At 36.3% G+C, this 17,984-nt stretch overlaps 2 protein-coding genes across 5 annotated transcripts in view; both read right to left on the bottom strand.

The window, feature by feature from the left end:
• glrba (glycine receptor, beta a) overlaps nucleotides 1-8,901 on the bottom strand; it is a 44,587-nt gene extending 35,686 nt beyond the window's left edge. Inside the window, exons 1-4 of one of the 3 annotated variants that reach the window (XM_067441754.1) lie at nucleotides 8,844-8,901; nucleotides 7,122-7,180; nucleotides 1,483-1,608; nucleotides 885-991 (exon numbers count right to left, since the gene is read on the bottom strand). In XM_067441754.1, coding sequence (XP_067297855.1) covers nucleotides 885-991; nucleotides 1,483-1,598 — 223 coding nt within the window. In that variant the 5' untranslated portion in view covers nucleotides 1,599-1,608; nucleotides 7,122-7,180; nucleotides 8,844-8,901. Of the gene's footprint in view, nucleotides 1-884; nucleotides 992-1,482; nucleotides 1,609-4,231; nucleotides 4,762-7,121; nucleotides 7,181-8,843 lie in introns of those variants that run through there. The other 2 variants (XM_067441755.1, XM_067441753.1) reach the window with 2 other exon arrangements.
• The window catches only part of wdr19 (WD repeat domain 19), a 63,609-nt gene continuing 47,174 nt past the window's right edge, over nucleotides 1,550-17,984 (bottom strand). Inside the window, exons 29-38 of one of the 2 annotated variants that reach the window (XR_010904773.1) lie at nucleotides 16,321-16,398; nucleotides 15,127-15,223; nucleotides 14,699-14,823; nucleotides 12,156-12,237; nucleotides 11,585-11,735; nucleotides 10,671-10,794; nucleotides 9,078-9,154; nucleotides 8,844-8,987; nucleotides 7,122-7,180; nucleotides 1,550-1,608 (exon numbers count right to left, since the gene is read on the bottom strand). Coding sequence is in view for 1 of the 2 variants with exons in the window: in XM_067441752.1 (XP_067297853.1) it covers nucleotides 8,873-8,987; nucleotides 9,078-9,154; nucleotides 10,671-10,794; nucleotides 11,585-11,735; nucleotides 12,156-12,237; nucleotides 14,699-14,823; nucleotides 15,127-15,223; nucleotides 16,321-16,398 (849 nt within the window). In the remaining variant the exon portion in view is untranslated. Of the gene's footprint in view, nucleotides 1,609-5,890; nucleotides 7,181-8,843; nucleotides 8,988-9,077; nucleotides 9,155-10,670; nucleotides 10,795-11,584; nucleotides 11,736-12,155; nucleotides 12,238-14,698; nucleotides 14,824-15,126; nucleotides 15,224-16,320; nucleotides 16,399-17,984 lie in introns of those variants that run through there. The other variant, XM_067441752.1, reaches the window with a different exon arrangement.

Raw genomic sequence — 17,984 nt, 5'->3', positions numbered from 1 at the left:
CAAAATATTTATAATGACTTTATTTATAATATTTAAAATATTTATAACATATTTTGGTAGCACTTTAAACACTGAACTGCTTTCAACTGAATAATGACCGTTTATTTTGTATTTTTTTAGAGCTTCTTTACAGAAGAATTAAATTCAGTTTGCATTACTGAATAATTATTTTCCTGTTTATCACTATAAAGCTGCAGATACAATCTGTATTGTATAAATCGCTATATATAAATAGAGGTGACTTGACTTGAATTTACAATAAGGTTCATTAGTTAAAGTATCATGAACTAACTTGTTTTTTTTTTTGTGATCAAAATTTTATTTAAATGTATTCCCATACCAGGAACATATCAAGGCTTCCATGAACTACCATGAAAAATGTCCACAATGGAAAATTATAATAAATAAATAAGCTTAAAAAAAACAAAAAAACGATTATACATAAACATACTTTATAAAATATAATTTATAAATTAACAATATGTATAAATTAAATTATATTTATAAATATACTTACGTGCTACTTATATATGCTTATTGTTTATGTACATTCATTTATAATATATGAAAAAAATACTATAATATTTATATATTAGAAAGATATATTTGTGTATAGAAATTAACCTACAGTATATAAAAAATGCAGTAAAATTTTTGATTGTTGTTAGTACATGCCTAATGCATTAAGGATTATTTTTATGTCTTATTTATAGTTAGACATTAGTCACTCTTACCAATTGAACCTAATGTGTTACCAATATTAATTGTTTTTGAGCATTTTTGAGAGTCATTCTGATTATTCCTTCACTATAGCAAGGATAATATGAAATAAAATAAACAAAATTGAAACAATATTCCAAGGTAGTATTCTGAAATCTCATTACCTTTGAAATTTGGTCGTATTCGTGAATCATAGGTCATCAGCAGGCGGTTCAGTATGTTGCTGGTCGAGTTGGCTGGGACTCTGTCCAAGTCCTCAGCTGATAACTGACTGGCAATGTCAAAACAGACACATTTACATTATACTGGCAGTACATCAATTATCAAAGTCATACTAGGGTTCAACTTTCCCTGGCAAAGAGTCACAACCCTCTTAGATTAAATAACTATTCACTATTCAACACATGATTACTATGTAATAATGTCTGCTATCAGAAAATACAGTAAAAAGCATAGACACTTAGTCATGCTTAGTCACACAGATGTGGATCACTGGCCCTGCCTATGACCTGATGCCAATTTAGCTGGATCTGTTAGTACGTAATAGAAAGTGTCGACAAGGACACAGCTGGTCCTGGACCAGTGCTATAAGAAGCATCCAGTCTGGCAGGCTCCAAAATGTATCACCAGACTTTTACTCTGATTAACAGCACTGTAATTCTTCATGACTGACATCCTTGCATCCTTGGCAACCTTAAAAGATTATGGGATCAGCACACATATGTGTGTATGTGAGTGTGTGTTACTGCCTGGGAGACTTACGAGGGACAGACGACTTGTTTGCCCTTTTTCCCCTTCTTGGGTTTGCCTCCATCTGCGGTGCTTTCTGCTGAGAACTGAAGCAACAGCATTAACAAGATCAGCCCCTTAGGAACCATGACTGCACACCTGCAACACACAGACACATTAATCAGCACACAAAAAAAGAAGAAAAAAAAGGCAAAACACTTCAGAATGTAACTGTGCCGTTAATTAAACTATGGCATTTATTACATCAGTGTCACAAAACATCAGGCCAGATCAGCAATGAATCATTTCACTTGAACAAGTTACTGCTAAATAAATAACAATTCTAGATATATGTAATTTCTCTTTCAAAATTGTTTGTGTCAACCCAGTTGCATATAAAGTTGCCATTAAAGGTAAGTCTTTTCATATTATGTTGCACATTCAAGTGAAACTGCTTATCGAACAAGAAAAATAAAATCTAGGGTGGGACTTGATTTTGTCCATCAGGAATTGATTGCTATTGGTGCAATTTCATGTGAATGACAATAATATAATAATAATAATTCATGACATTTATAGAGCGCTTTTCTAGGCACTCAAAGCACTTTACATAGAAGGGGGAATCTCCTCAACCACCACCAATGTTCAGCATCCACCTGGATGATGCGACGGCAGCTATATTGCGCCAGAACGCCCATCACACACCAGCTGATTGGTGGAGAGGAGACCGAGTAATGAAGCTAATCAGGATATGGGGATTATTAGGAGGCCATGATGGACAGGGGCCAGTGGGCAAATTTGGCCAGGATGCCGGGGTTACACCCCTACTCTTTATCGAAGGACATCCTGGGATTTTTAACAACCACAGAGAGTCAGGACCTCGGTTTAATGTCTCATCCGAAGGACGGTGCTCTTTGACAGTATAGTGTCCCCTTTGCTATACTGACCACAGGGTGAGCACCCCCTGCTGGCCTCACTAACACCTCTACCAGCAGCAACCTAGTTTTCCCAGTTGGTCTCCCATCCAGGTACATTAAGTCCTGCTTAGCTTCAGTGGGAAACCAGTCTTGGCCTACAGGGTGATATGGCTGCTGGATTTTTGTGTTGTGACAAGTTGTTCCGCCCTCACGCCAGTAAACACATCATCAGAAAAGAGATGAGACTCTTCAATTTCTCTTTCTTTTCAAACAATGAGATTGTTTCAAGAGAAAGATACAAATTGTAAAAATGAACTGAGCTTGTATAAGCCATATTAGTATATAAGCATATAGAGGCCAAAGATATAATATTTTATAATCTATATTATAAAATATACATTTTAAATATTACAAACTATATATTATATAGTGCATGTAAATATATACAATTTATAATATATAGTTTATTTAAAAATTATTTAACCAAATAATAATAATAATTATTTAATTAAACAGCATTTGAATAGAAAGTGAGGTAAGACAAATTTAGAATTTTCACAGAAAGCATTAAGAAACTACAAATGGCTATATGGAGTATTCTATTATATTTATGCCATATATAAATACAGTCACTTATTTTTATATGGGAGGCCAAGGTTAGCTGTCTAGCTATTGAACATTTTGCCTGTGATTTCCCAGGACAACAGAAACAGTTCACCGAACACACGTTCAGCTGGGGGCATGTTGTCATAGTTTTATGGTCTAGGACTAGGTTGTCACAATGAAACATTAAATTTGTTCATTATAGGCCTCTCAGCTAAACAAATTAAATAAATAAACACAGTAAAACAGTTATGGAAGAAAACAATTTATGAAAAATGCAAATGCAAAACTGCAATAATCACAGCAGTGTTTTGTCCAAAGAATATTGTATAAATAAACCCTTAAAACAATAAGCACGAATAAAATAAAAATCAACTTTCCCTGAAATATTTATCCAAAGCTATCCTTGTCCTGAGAACACAGTTCAACATTTTGGTTAAAATTTTAATTTGACCATCTGGGTCCCACTTTATATTAGGTGATCTTAATATGTAGCCTACTTACATCAAAAAATAAGAACAATTTATAGTGTTCATATTGCATTTCAGGGTAGGATTATGTTAGGTGTAAGGGAAGGGTCAATAATTATAAATGTAACTACAGAAAATAATTACATGCAGGTATTTATTTTAACCGTAAGTACAATGTGAAAACATGTACACAATAAGCGCATTGTATCAAATTATTAATTTAAAGGCTAGTAGCCTACATAGTAGTTAATGCCACCTAATATAAAGGTCCACAGTCTGAATGTATACAATAGAAAAAATATGATAGCCTATTGGAATTTTAGTGTGGAGAACAGAATTCACAAAAATGTATGTAATAATATGCATGTAAGAATTACATTTGAATTAGATGCTTATAATACAGGCCTATATAAAATGTTTAGTTTAATTGCGTATCTTAATAGAGCATATGTCTCTTGCATAAAATGAATAATACAATCTCTCACACCCCTGGAACAGCTTTATCCTCGAGACCTTGAGAAAAAGGTACAGATTAATTGAGGCTAATAAGAGATCTCGCTCCAGTGACGGAGTGAAAAACACCCGGGACTGAATCCAGCTCTAGAGATCCGCAGTGGGGACACCGGAGAACACTTATCACAACGTTAACCACTCTTACAGACCCTCAGTGCAGACTTATGCTACAATACAAACATGCCCGTAAGTCACTCGGTAGAACTTGCTAAATCATGTTGAAGCGAAAAAAGCACGTCAGTGATAACACATGAACAGTATTAAGACACGTAGCCTCACCTCAGGAAGAAAACACAGATGATATTAGTGCCTCCGCTCAAACACGCTTCCAGTAAACACACATGTCTTTCATTGTATGTACATCCACACTCCGGGCTCAGTTTCGGTGTGTAATGGATTGCGCGTGCATGCACCTGTCCCGCTGCAGTGAGGCTGCTGCTGTGCTCTCGCGTGATGAAGCAATCGCTGTCCCGCACCGGCGTCACTTTCTCCGCCTGGATTTAAGTTACGAATACCTACTGAGCTACAATATCATTAAGTGAATTTAAAGATATAGGGTAAATGTACTCAGTTAAATTAAAAGCGGTCTCATTTAAGCTGTTAAACGTACATAAACACACGCACGTTCAAATAAATTTAGGTGAATCAGCACACTCCGATTATACTAAGCGAGAAAGACTTAAGAATTCACGAGATGTTAGCGGTTTTGTGAACAGCTCCGCTTCACCTCGACTTGTCCTTTGTGTCACATTAAATCACAGCCCCTCTCTCTAAACAGATTTACACTGAGCCCACAGAACTAAACGAGGGCATGGCATGGGCTGTGTGTGTGTGTGTGTGTGTGTGCGTGCGCGCGAGCGCGGTGGGGGGGGGGGGGGGGGGGGGACTATAAGTGTCAGGAAAGATAAATTATCCCATGTGAGAATGAGAGTTAGAGATAATCAGCAAGATTCATAATAACAATATAAGATTAAGATGAATTATATTAGTTCATTATATCATATAAATATTAAATAATGTTTAAATTCTATCTATCTATCTATCTATCTATCTATCTATCTATCTATCTATCTATCTATCTAATTTTCTATCTAATTTTAAATATAATAAGATTAATTATATTTGCTAAAGCATATATTTTAAAAATATCTTTCTTCACTCGACGTGCACATACATGAAGTAACAGCATAAAAAACTTTGGTGCATAGGTGTGTGAGACACCAGTACTTGAAATACAATGCAACCAGGAAATAAAACACTACAATTGTTCAGAATTTGTGAAGCCATTCTGCTCAGAGCGTGGCACAACGCCAGCATGCTGCAGAGGAGACACACACAATCTCTCTCTCTCTCTCTCTCTCTCTCTCTCTCTCTCTCTCTCTCTCTCTCTCTCTCTCTCTCTCTCTCTCTCTCTCTGCACTCGCACACACTCACTCACTGGACAGCTTCATGATGGTCTTTACAAATTACAAACTTACCTCAGCATTTCAGATGCTGTAAAACATTGGCTCTCAGTGCTCTATCACACCCACACAAACTTGTCAAATGTGGGAGTTTCACAGGTGAATTAGGCTTTTAAGAAAAATACAATTACAGTGAGTGACTATTATTCTTATCAAGTGATCATCACACAACATCCTACATAACCACATGACCACAATAACCACATGACAGATGCTATGCTAAATATGGGACATGCTTTCATGCCTTCTACACATACCTACATTATAGAACACACACACACCATCTGTCCGGGGCTGACAAGAACACAATTCTTATCATGTGCTCTGAATTTTTTTTATCACTATAAACAAAGAATTGAGTTCCCTGATTGGACACCATGTCCAAAGACAGAGCAAGGTTACATATATTTATTTTACTGCACACCTTCCAGCCAATCAGAATTGAGTATTCAGACAGACTATAATATAAGTATGATAAAAGCTTTAACCTGATTTTTTGCTTTTAATTGAAATGCTCAAAAATACCGTCATACAAATATCACACAACACAGCTGTATCACTAAGCTGTGGACACCTAAGATATATGAAATAATAATACATGTTAAATGGATAGTTCACCCAAAAAATTATATTCTTTCATTATTTATTCACCCTCAAGTCGTTCCAAACCTGTATGCATTTATTTCTTCTGTGGAACATTAAATACGATATTTTGAGAAATGTCTCAGCATTTTCTTTTGTCCATACAAAGAAAGTCAATGGTCGCCAAAACTATTTCGTAACCAACATTCTTCAAAATATCTTCTTTTGTGTTACACAAAATAAATAAAATTATAGTTTTATTAAAGGCATGACGATGGTGAAAAAAATTATGACAGAATTTGACTTTTTGGGTGATCTATCCCTTTAAATAGTACAAATATACCACAAAATACAAATAATAATCGGGTCTCACATGCTCTAATAATTCGAATTAGAAGGTTTTAGTACATTAAAGCTAAAGCTTATACAAAATGCAGAACTAATTACCTAAATGTCTAAAGCAGTGAGGTGAAGCTCAAGAGTCATTAACTCTATTCATACTAATAAATGTAAGACCACATGTAAGGTGAACGCACAGTCCAGCTCATAATAAATGTCAGCACATGGGTGGTTAGATTAACTGTCTTTCTCCTTTTATTAGCTCACACTGCAGTGCTGAACTCTTGTGGCCAGGCTACAAAACAGCAGATTAAAGCTGATGCACAATTTTCACTTATTGAAGTTTAATGTGCAGAGATAACATTCCTAGGCTGATGTCCTCAAAAAGTACAAATTCTAAAGCTTTGTGATGCTTTCAACATTGCTTTGTGTTTTTGAACGGCCCAACATAGCAACATCAACTTAGCCAATGGTGTGAGTTTGGGGCGGGACTACCTGTTTGTACAGCCAATGGCAGACGAAAGTATACACTTTACCTTTAAGACACTGTATAAGAATATTTTAGAGTAACTATACAGAACATATTTAAATGTACAAAAAAGCTCATACATATTTTCTTTTTTATTCTGTATTTTAAGATAAATATACCATGATTGCAAAATGCTACAATATTTGAAAATAAATAAAAACTTTTTGTATTTTCAATAATATCATGAAAATACAATCACAGCTGACTTGAAAGGTTACAATATTGATCCCACAATATTGATTCTGTAATGACTGACCATCACGCATTAACAGGTGTGTGACTGTCATCATATTTGAGAACACCACATCTCTGTATCTGAAAACAGAAAAAACATAATGGGCACTTTAGATGTTAAACAAAATAAACCATATTGCTCTGTTTACAAAAATAATCACCAACAAATAATCATTTTAAACACTGTAATATTTAATATCGGTCAACAATCAGATATGGGATGCTGTGCTATTTTATAAATATAAAGGGCACAATAAATATAAATATTAAGCTACTACAAAATAAAATTATCAAGGGCACAAATTTTCATCAAAATGTTATTAAGTGCTAGATGGAGTCGATTCATATATTTTGGAAAGTGTGCTGTATAGGTATACAGAGGAAATAAATGAAACGATTTTTTTTATTTTATTTTAAAAAATGTAATAAAAACACCACCACTACCACCACCAAAACCAAAAATAAAAACAACAACAAACAAACAAAACAGTTAAAATGATGTAAAACAATAAGAAATACTTTAAGGGATTTTCAACCAAAATTTAAAAAGCCTTTCTTTCTTCTGTGTGTGTGTGTGTGTGTGTGTGTGGGCACGTTTTTGTGACATATGAGGACACAAATGTGTATAATGACATGGGTATGCCATAGGTATTACAAGGAGAGGGTGTAATATGAGGACATTGGCCATGTCCCCACTTTTCAAAATGCTTATGAATCATACAGGATGAATTTTTTTTAGAAAGTAAAAATGCTGAATATTTCCTGCGATGGGTAGGTTTAGGGGTAGGGGAAGTGTAAGGGGATAGAAAATACAGTTTGTACGGTATAAAAACCATTACGTCTATTGAATGTCCCCATATGTCACAAAAACAAACGTGTGTGTGTGTCTGTGTGTGTGGGTGGACTTTTGATTTAAAATTTAAATGTCAAAAATAAATTCCATACAAAAAATGTAAACTTTTCATTTAAAGCCGCACTATGCAACTTTCCGTCCACTGGAGGGCGCCTTTTCTAAACAAAGTTTGAGTTTGATGATGCAGTATCTTGGGACATGTGGTCTTCACCTCACAGCCAGTGGAAAATAGGACTCGGGCAGAAATCATGTTCATGGATGCGGTTATTAACGTTACTGTAGTATGAAGCAGAGCAGGACCGAGTGTTGTGGAGCTGAGCACGGCCGCTGGAGCGATTGTTATACAAACACATGGCTCGCGAGCACCGGGACTTTTATTATGACGGGACGAGACACAGTCACCGGGCGCGCGCACTTCCGCTTTTTCCGGTCATGATTATAAGGTAAAGCAGCTCTGTTTATCATATTAGATACATTTAAGTGTGTAAAATTATGTTATGACGTTACTCTTTGCGTTCGCTTAGCGCTCTGTGACATGTTCACACTGCTAAGAGAAAAGCGCTTCTGCAGAATAAAACCGAGGGTAACGCAGATATGACGCGATTGACAGGCGACTCGCTCAAACGCTATGCTGAAACGTCCCGGTCCTTAGTTAAAAAAGCTATTTTCTCACAATTTACAAATAGTTGGAAACATTTGGGATATTGTAAGTACACAACTGAACAAAATATATAACACTGGCCTAGTGGGTTTTTGTTATTTTCCTGCAAAAATACTACATAGTGCACCTTTAAGCACTTAAACTTTATGCAAATGTATTCAATTAGATAAAAAAAAAAATTTAGCCCCTATTTTATGACTAAACAGCAAGAGATGTTTTTCTCTCATTACCCTTTCATCTCTTCCTTGCTCTCGTGATCTCAGTGTTCCAGTTGATCCTGCTGCAGATATTTGGAGCAGTCCGAAACCTTTTTCACATCACTGATATTTAAAGTCTCAGAGCACATAGGGCAAACTGACTCTGTCTCTAAGAGCCTGAAACAAACACAAATAGAGAAAATCAATGGATTGATAGGTGACTTGATAGGTGGATGGATAGATAGACCCTGGATGGATGAGACTTACTGGGTGAATTGCGAGTAGAGAGCAGGAAAATCACAGTGTGGGCAGACACTCCAATCCTCCTTGACCAAGTGACGACCCTGAAAATGATGACACACACATCTATCAGACAGACTGTGTAACTGTGCGTGTCTGCATTTACACACTAAAAGGTCAAGTCAAATTTATTGTCATTCCTCTCATTACAGTCACAGGCGAGTCACGAATGAAATATTCCACCTAGAGAGTAAGTTAAAACAGGGTCTGTTTTCAGGCAGAGGAAGAGGCTGATGAATGGTTCTCAGTGACGTCTGTACTGTGGTACTGAAGCTGTAGGTTGCAAGAGCTGCTTGTGTTCAGTTAGTGCAGTGACGCAGTAGATTAAAGGGCCATTAAAATAGTCCATGTGACTCCAGTGGTTCAACCTCAAAGGGGTGATGAATTGAGAAATCAACTTTCCCTTGAGCCTTTAATTTCCTGTAAGTTTCAGAGCTTAAAAAATTCCTTGTTAGTCAAAGAAAAGCTTTTATTGACACCAAACGTGAGCTCTCAAATAAATGTATTGATCAATGACGTACTTGAATGGGGAAATGCCGCCTCAACAGATAAATAAAACCCTAATGGTGCAAGACACTAATATGAGTAAAACGTGTTTTTTATATGTGATAGTATTGCATTATTACAGATCGTATTGATTATGAGTACGTGTCTAACAGAACATACCTTAGCACATTGTCACAGGCTGGAGAATCCTTTATTTGTTGGTTCATTGCGATTCGGGATCAGACTCGGACGTGTATGGGCTAGGGATCGCAAAGCCTAACGTCCCGGGGCTGTGTTTCCAGACGGGCTACCATAACGTAAGCCTGTTGGCAGGCTGGTGAATCTTAAATAGTAAAATAATATTCCTTTCTTGATCTGCGTTGTTCAATCTCTTGACTTGATATTTGAAGGGTGTGTGTGTGAGTGTGCGGTTCGCGCTTATATCCACCAATTGGGCAGGCCAAGTAATAAAAAAATAATATTCCAATCAATTGCGGGTGGATGAGAGATAAATCATTGTGTTTGTTTGATAGAGAGATTTTGCGAGCCCAGTGAGAATCGTTCCGGTTGCCGCTTTCAAAACAATCCCTCCCTCCTGTGAACTGACAGGGGAGCAGAAGCTCATTAAATATGCAAGTATTATCCAATCCTAGCCATGGGCGTTTACTTCCAAGCCTACAGTACGGCACGCCTATCAAAACCGAGTGTTCAGAAGAGAGCCTAAAAACCAGTGTAGAAAATAGCCTATTACTTATTCATTGTGATGTTTTTGAATGTAAAAACTACACAAACATCATTAGTTGACCTCAGATAACAGTATAAAAACGTTTAAAAAGCCAGTACATGACACCTTTAATGTAATGAAGGGACGAGAATACTTTGTGTGCAAAAAAAACTGACAAAATGACAGTTTTTGTTTTCCGCACAACAAGTATTATCGTCGCTTCATAACATTATGGGTGAACCACTGGAGTCACATGGAATATTTTACAACCTTTCTGGGCCTTTCTGAGGGGTCAGAGAGATCCTGGATTTAATGACAGAATTTACCCTTTAGTTTTTGTCTGTACTCACTGTGGCGATACAGTAGGGCAGATTGTTTTTGCAGCCGGGACAGAGCAGCTCACAGTCAGCTAGGCTGAAGCTGCAGTAGGGACAGGATGAGCTCTCCTCCTCCACCTCAGAAGTATCTGGACGACTAATGGAAGACAGAAAAAACAGCAGGAAATTTCATACATTACAGTAGTCTAGAGGCTGAACTATTTCTGCATATAAAAAATAACCTTTATATACAACAGACTGAAGAAAAACAGAAAACACCAGAAAGCAAAAACGAATAAAACAATTTTACAAAATGCAAAGAAGTTTGCTTCTTGTTTTCTACTTTTAAAAGAGACAGATTTACTAGTTCATTGATGGACAGAATGATTATATGTAAAGAAATTGAATAAAAATTAGATTCTTGCTATATTATAAACAATAAGGACAAAAACAAAAGGGTGAAGAGAAACTGTAGAGCTAATTCAATAAACAGTTGTGCCACCTTTGTACACTGTATTTTGTATGGTTGTTTACTAATTATCCACAATCCAGTTTAAACCAGTGGTTCTCAACCTGGGCACCAGAGCCCACAAGGGCTTGGATACCCAGTATATATGAGGTAGCCTAATTTGAGAAGTTTTGATTTCTCTAGTCTACACATAAAAGTCATGAAATTAATCATGTTAGCCATGTAAAACAATCTTAAAATGTCATAGGCAATTTCATATACACAAATATTTTTCCAATAATGCCAAGCTCTAAAATATTTTATTGTGAGTAAAAATCTTTATCCAGTAAATTAGGAACAACACAAATAGTCATGTACATTCACTGGTGGAAAAAGGGAGGGATCCCTAAAGCTCTTAAAACTTCTGGAATTCTGAAACTTAATTCATTTCATTTCCATGGACGGTTCATTATTAGTAAATTTCTCTTGTATGTCTTACCGGACCATGGCCTCTATTTTCTTCTTGTATTTAAGATCAATCTTGTTACGATACTCTGGTCTCATCAGCATAGAGGCAAAACTGAAGGCAGAGTTCCTTAGTCCAGCACGATGACATTCAATAACCGCTGATGTGAGGATGGGAACAATGTCTGTAGGCCATAGACACACAGACACACACACACACAGACACACACACACACACACACACACACACACACACACACACACACACACACACACACACACACACACACACACACACACACACACAGCTTTATGCTACATTAAAGGTGGATCCAGAGCCTACAAAGCTCAGAGAGCCTACAACTTCTATTGTGTAGAAACGGCTCATTATTACTCATTACTGTAGTAATACTCTTAAAGCATATCTATCATGTCAGGGTCATTATATAATTAACTTAAAAGTGCAAGTTATCGATTATTGACAGTTAAACCAGTGATACAGACATAGGGGATGCCATCTCCTCTCTATATAAGAAAAAATCTGGTGCATTCTGTCAGCCATAACATTACTAAAGCAAGTGTGTGTGGGTGCACAAGAGTCTCACGGGATGGGAATTTGCTGATGTTGTTGGACACACGGATAAGCATTCGTGCACCCTTTAAATGATCTCCCCTTTTAACATGGATCTGAAAAATGAATGAAAAACAAACATCTAAAACTTCACAGAACAGTGAATACCTCATGAGCACACGCACATCGAATCACTTGAGAACTGAGAAAAAAAGATAACAGATTTCTGTTGACATGTCCAACATTGAAAGAATTCTAGGCCTCCCTCAAACATTAGATGTTTGTTAATTCAGATTTTTGGGGCAACAAAAAGTTTTAAAACACTCTTGGTCAGTTAAACCACATTTAAAGTGTATGAATGTTTTGTATCAAAAGTATTAGATACAAAACATCAAATCAATTGATGCACAACCAAATGGTATCTAGGTGATTTAAGTGTACGTTTACACGACAACGATGCACTGAAAACAAATGTAAAGTTTGACAACGTTGTCAAATCGATCCCTGTTCACACGGATCCGCGAAAACGATTAAAATTCTGTTTTATGCACGCCAGGCCAGTAGTTGGCGATGTCACTTTGTAGAGAGAAACTACGCACCTAGAGACTGAACGTATGCGCATGACGTCAATGTTTTTTTACTAATTCATTATTTACACAGACATAATAACATTGTTGTTTTCAAGAACGTGCACAATGAAACCCATTTTCAAAAGTTTGCATTTTCAGGCCCTCAAAATGCCGCTGTTGTGTAAATGAATGGCCAACAACCATAAAACGTTTTCAGTTTTTTTCCTTAGTGTATGTACTTAGTGGAATTTTCCCTTGAGTTAACACAAGTGTCTTGGAAGAGTAACAACAGAAGTAGTTTATCACATTAACATTTGACAACCAGAGCGTGCTTTCGTCTTGACAATATATTATAATTTCATAAATTATAAATATTATAAATATAACTATAATCAATTATACTACTGTTCAAAAGTTTGGGATCAATAAGATTTTTAAATGTTAAAGTCTTTTATGCTCACCAAGGCTGAATTTATTTGTTATATATAAACACACACACATATACAGTGAGGAGAATAAGTATTTGAACACCGTGCTATTTTGCAAGATCTCCAACTTGGAAATCATGGCGGGGAAATGAAAATAAAGTCTTGAACACCTCAAAGACCTGTTTTTCTGCCTTTAAAATGTCCACCTCCACTCCATTTATTATCCTAAATTAGATGCACCTGTTTGAGCTCATTAGCTGCATAAAGACACCTGTCCACCCCATACAATCAGTAAGAATCCAACTACTAATATGGCCAAGACCAAAGAGCTGTCCAAAGACACTAGAGACAAAATTGTACACCTCCACAAGGCTGGAAAGGGCTACGGGGAAAAAAGGTCCACTGTTGGAGCAATCATTAGAAAATGGAAGAAGCTAAACACGATTGTCAATCTTCCTCGGACTCCATGCAAGTTCTCACCTCGTGGGGTCTCAATGATCCTAAGAAAGTTGAGAAATCAGCTAAGAACTACACGGGAGGAGCTGGTCAATGACCTGAAAAGAGCTGGGACCACCGTTTCCAAGGCTACTGTTGGTAATACACTAAGACGTCATGGTTTGAAATCATGCATGGCACGGAAGGTTCCCCTGCTTAAACCAGCACATGTCCAGGCCCATCTTAAGTTTGCCAATAACCATTTGGATGATCCAGAGGAGTCATTGGAGAAAGTCATGTGGTCAGATGAGACAAAAATATAACTTTTTGGTCATAATTCCACTAAATGTATTTGAAGGAAGAAGAATGATGAGTACAATCCCAAGAACACCATCCCTACTGTGAAGCATCCTGCTTTGGGGGTGTTTTTCTGCACATGGGACAGGGCGATTGCACTGTATTAAGAAGAGTATGACCGGGGCCATGAGATTTTGGGGAACAACCTAATTTCCTCAGTTAGAGCATTGAAGATGGGTCAAGGCTGGGTCTTCCAACATGACAATGACCCAAAGCACACAGCCAGGATAACCAAGGAGTGGCCCTGTAAGAAGCATATCAAGGTTCTGGCGTGGCCTAGCCAGTCTCTAGACCTAAACCTAATAGAGAATCTTTGGAGGGAGCTCAAACTCCGTTTTTCTCAGCGACAGGCCAGAAACCTAACAGATCTAGAGAAAATCTGTGTGGAGGAGAGGGCCAAAATCCCTCCTGCAGTGTGTGCAAACCTGGTGAAAAACTACAGGAAACGTTTGACCTCTGTAATTGCAAACAAAGGCTACTGTACTAAATATTAACATTGGTTTTCATATACTTATTTGCAGCTGTAACATACAAATAAATAGTTAAAAAATCATACATTGTGATTTCTGGATTGTTTTTTAGATTATGTCTCTCACAGTGGACATGCAACTACGATGACGATTTCAGACCCCTCCATGATTTCTAAGTGGGATAACTTGCAAAATAGCAGGGTGTTTAAATACTTATTTTCCTCACTGTGCTTATATACACGCACGCACGCACGCACGCACGCACGCACACACACAAATATATAACTTCTACATATACATATACATATAAACACCCACCTTCACTAGTATGTAGCTGTGCAAGATCATCAGGTTTGTGGCCATCTCTGCCGGGATCTTAATATGCTGCGTCTGAAGCTCAGCGTACATGCTGAACAAAACATCATGGGCATTCCTGTAGTTTCCTACAACACACACGCACACACACGCAAGCACGCACACAAATTAGTGTGCTTCACAGAAAATACAGGGTGGGAATTCCCTAAGAATGTATTATGTCTTATTTGCATAAATTGTCTGGATTATTATAGTGCTTAGTTAGATCAAATAAGATTAGATAATAATTCTACAAATCAGGTAAACTGGTACATCATGCTCCCAAAAACTTGAACTGAAAGCAACAACATTAAATGACAATCTGTTTAATAATATAACATTATAAACCTATACTAACTGGATACCTGACAAAAAAGGGCACTAAATCAGACCTGCAGATTGCTCCTCTCTAGCGATTATAATAGCTGTTCTCGCGGCCTCTCTGTACTGTTTGAGGGCCATGTACAACCGGAACAGATATTTTGCATCCTAGGAAAGAGCAGAACCAGCAAATATTATCTAGTAGATACAATATAATATTCTTATAACACTGCTAAGTAGACCACCCAACTATACAAAATGATTTGGACTGAATCAAACCATTTTCAAACTGTTTAAATAACTACAACACAAACACACACAGTCCGAATATGATGAAATAAAGAAGAGGAACTCTAATGAAACACAAACACACACGCACACACAGAGAAGTGCCTTCTGCTGGGTCACCACAAGGGGAAGTATCAGCAGATGCAATAAGCTACTCACGGCAAGAGACTACACACATGCAGTGACGCAAGAGAGAGAGAGATGATGAGTGAGAGATGATGAGTGTAAAGACATAAGGCACTAAACAAAGAGAGCCACAAAATATTTAAAATTAATAGATGGTTGTTTTAAATACAGGTACTTAAAGTCAAGGGTTTAATGCTGACACATTTTTAAAAAAAGAGATGCATTTACTACAAACAAACTGACAATAAATTAAAAAGTGACACTCAATAATAGAGCTCCCTGGAGACACTAGACAATCCTCATGTTTACTATAATTTAATCAAATATTATTGAAAAGATTATATCAGATGAAGATTGAGTCCTGGAGCAAGAAGTGGTGATGAATCCAGTGGGATAATGGAACATACAGAAAGTCCAGCAAGTCGCAAAACTACTGTTCAAAAATTTGGAGTAAGTACGATTTTTTTTTATGTTTTTGAAAGAAGTGTCTTATTTGATTAAAGATACAGTGAAATATTATAGTAATTTAAAAAGAACTAGTTTATGTATGAATATATTTTAAAATGTAAATTCAGCAGCCAATAGAATACTTTAGTCTTTTGACCCTTCAGAAATCATTCTAAAATGCTGATATGGTGCCCAAGTAAAATGTATTATTATCAATGTTGAAACTTTTCAAAGTTTAATATTTTATTGGAAATTTCTGAAATTCTTTAAAAACATATTTAAACTAAAATTTACAATATTTCTTGAAGGAAAATTCCAATCGAAAGAAATCAGCTTCAATTAATGTATTACACACACAAAATATTTTGTTTTTGTTTTAGTTTGATTGTTTATATTTTAAATACCTTTGGCATTCCGTCACTTTCCCCCATCAGATAATCAATAAGCTGATTCGTTAGAGCTTCATCCTTTGCTTCTCCTACCTGTTAAACAGACAGTAATCATCATCATCATCATCTTCATCATCATCATAACAATTTTCCATATTTTCAATTACTGCTATAATTAGCTTGCCAAACACCTTGATTCTGATTAGGGCATCAATAAAGAAATTATAGTTGATATATTAATTATTTTTGTTAAGAATGATACCCATCATGATGACTAGACTATACATTTTTAGAATTTTTCTTTAAAAAATAAAACAAAATAAAAATTGACGAGCCTAACCCTCAGTGCCACCGCCACCGCGGTGGCATTAGGTCAACTGTACATGACAGGCAATGCACATTTAAAGCGGGTAAATGTAAAACTATGTTTACTGCAGCAGCTGGTGCCACTATGACCCTCAACCACAACAGTCACATCCATGAGATCATTTACATTTCATGCTGTATAGGATGTTAAAGGTCACTTTTAAACGAGTGTACAGTTATCATTGGTAGCTCAATAAATAGCCCATAAATATTTATCTTAAAGGTTTTTTTTATTATTAAAAAAGATTCATTTTATTAACCTTATTAATAAACTAATTAATAAACTGGTTATATTTCTTTATTTTGTCATTAAAACTGATAGAAAAAGATCTTAAAGTATCATAAAACACCCCTGTTTCAGCCTGGGCATTCACAGGCTTGATCTGAATTTTGCTCAGTCTTATGAAAAAATTTAAATAATGGACAGTATTTTGAGCAAAAATAGTGATTTAAAAAATAAACATACATACACTATATATGTATATGTACATGTATATGTATATGTACATGTATACACATGGCAACACTTTAGTATGGGGAATACATATTCACTATTAACTACGACTTTTGTCTCAATAAACTCCTAATTTACTGCTTATTAATAGTTAATAAGGTAGTTTTATGTAGCATTTAAGTTTAGGTATTGGATAGGATTAAGGGATGTAGAAAAAGGTAATGAAGAATAAGGCATAAATATGTGCTTTATAATTACTAATAAACAGCCAATATCCTAGTAATATGCATGCTAATAAGCAACTAGTTAATAACGGAACCTTAAAATAAAGTGTAACCATATACATATATAAATATACACACACATATACATATAAACTCACCTAAAGGATTATTAGGAACACCATACTAATACTGTGTTTGACCCCCTTTCACCTTCAGAACTGCCTTAATTCTACGTGGCATTGATTCAACAAGGTGCTGAAAGCATTCTTTAGAAATGTTGGCCCATATTGATAGGATAACATCATCCAGGGCACGAAGCTCCCGTTCCACCACATCCCAAAGATGCTCTATTGGGTTGAGATCTGGTGACTGTGGGGGCCATTTTAGTATAGTGAACTCCTTGTCATGTTCAAGAAACCAATTTGAAATGATTCGAGCTTTGCGACATGGTGCATTATCCTGCTGGAAGTAGCCATCAGAGGATGGGTACATGGTGGTCATAAAGGGATGGACATGGTCAGAAACAATGCTCAGGTAGGCTGTGGCATTTAAACAATGCCCAATTGGCACTAAGGGGCCTAAAGTGTGCCAAGAAAACATCCCCCACACCATTACACCACCACCAGCAGCCTGCA

Source organism: Pseudorasbora parva, chromosome 4 (genome assembly GCF_024679245.1).
Source record: "Pseudorasbora parva isolate DD20220531a chromosome 4, ASM2467924v1, whole genome shotgun sequence".
NCBI classification, from domain to species: Eukaryota; Metazoa; Chordata; class Actinopteri; order Cypriniformes; family Gobionidae; genus Pseudorasbora; species Pseudorasbora parva.
Note: the sequence above shows the minus strand (reverse complement) of the source record. Positions and strands in the feature narration are given on the sequence as shown.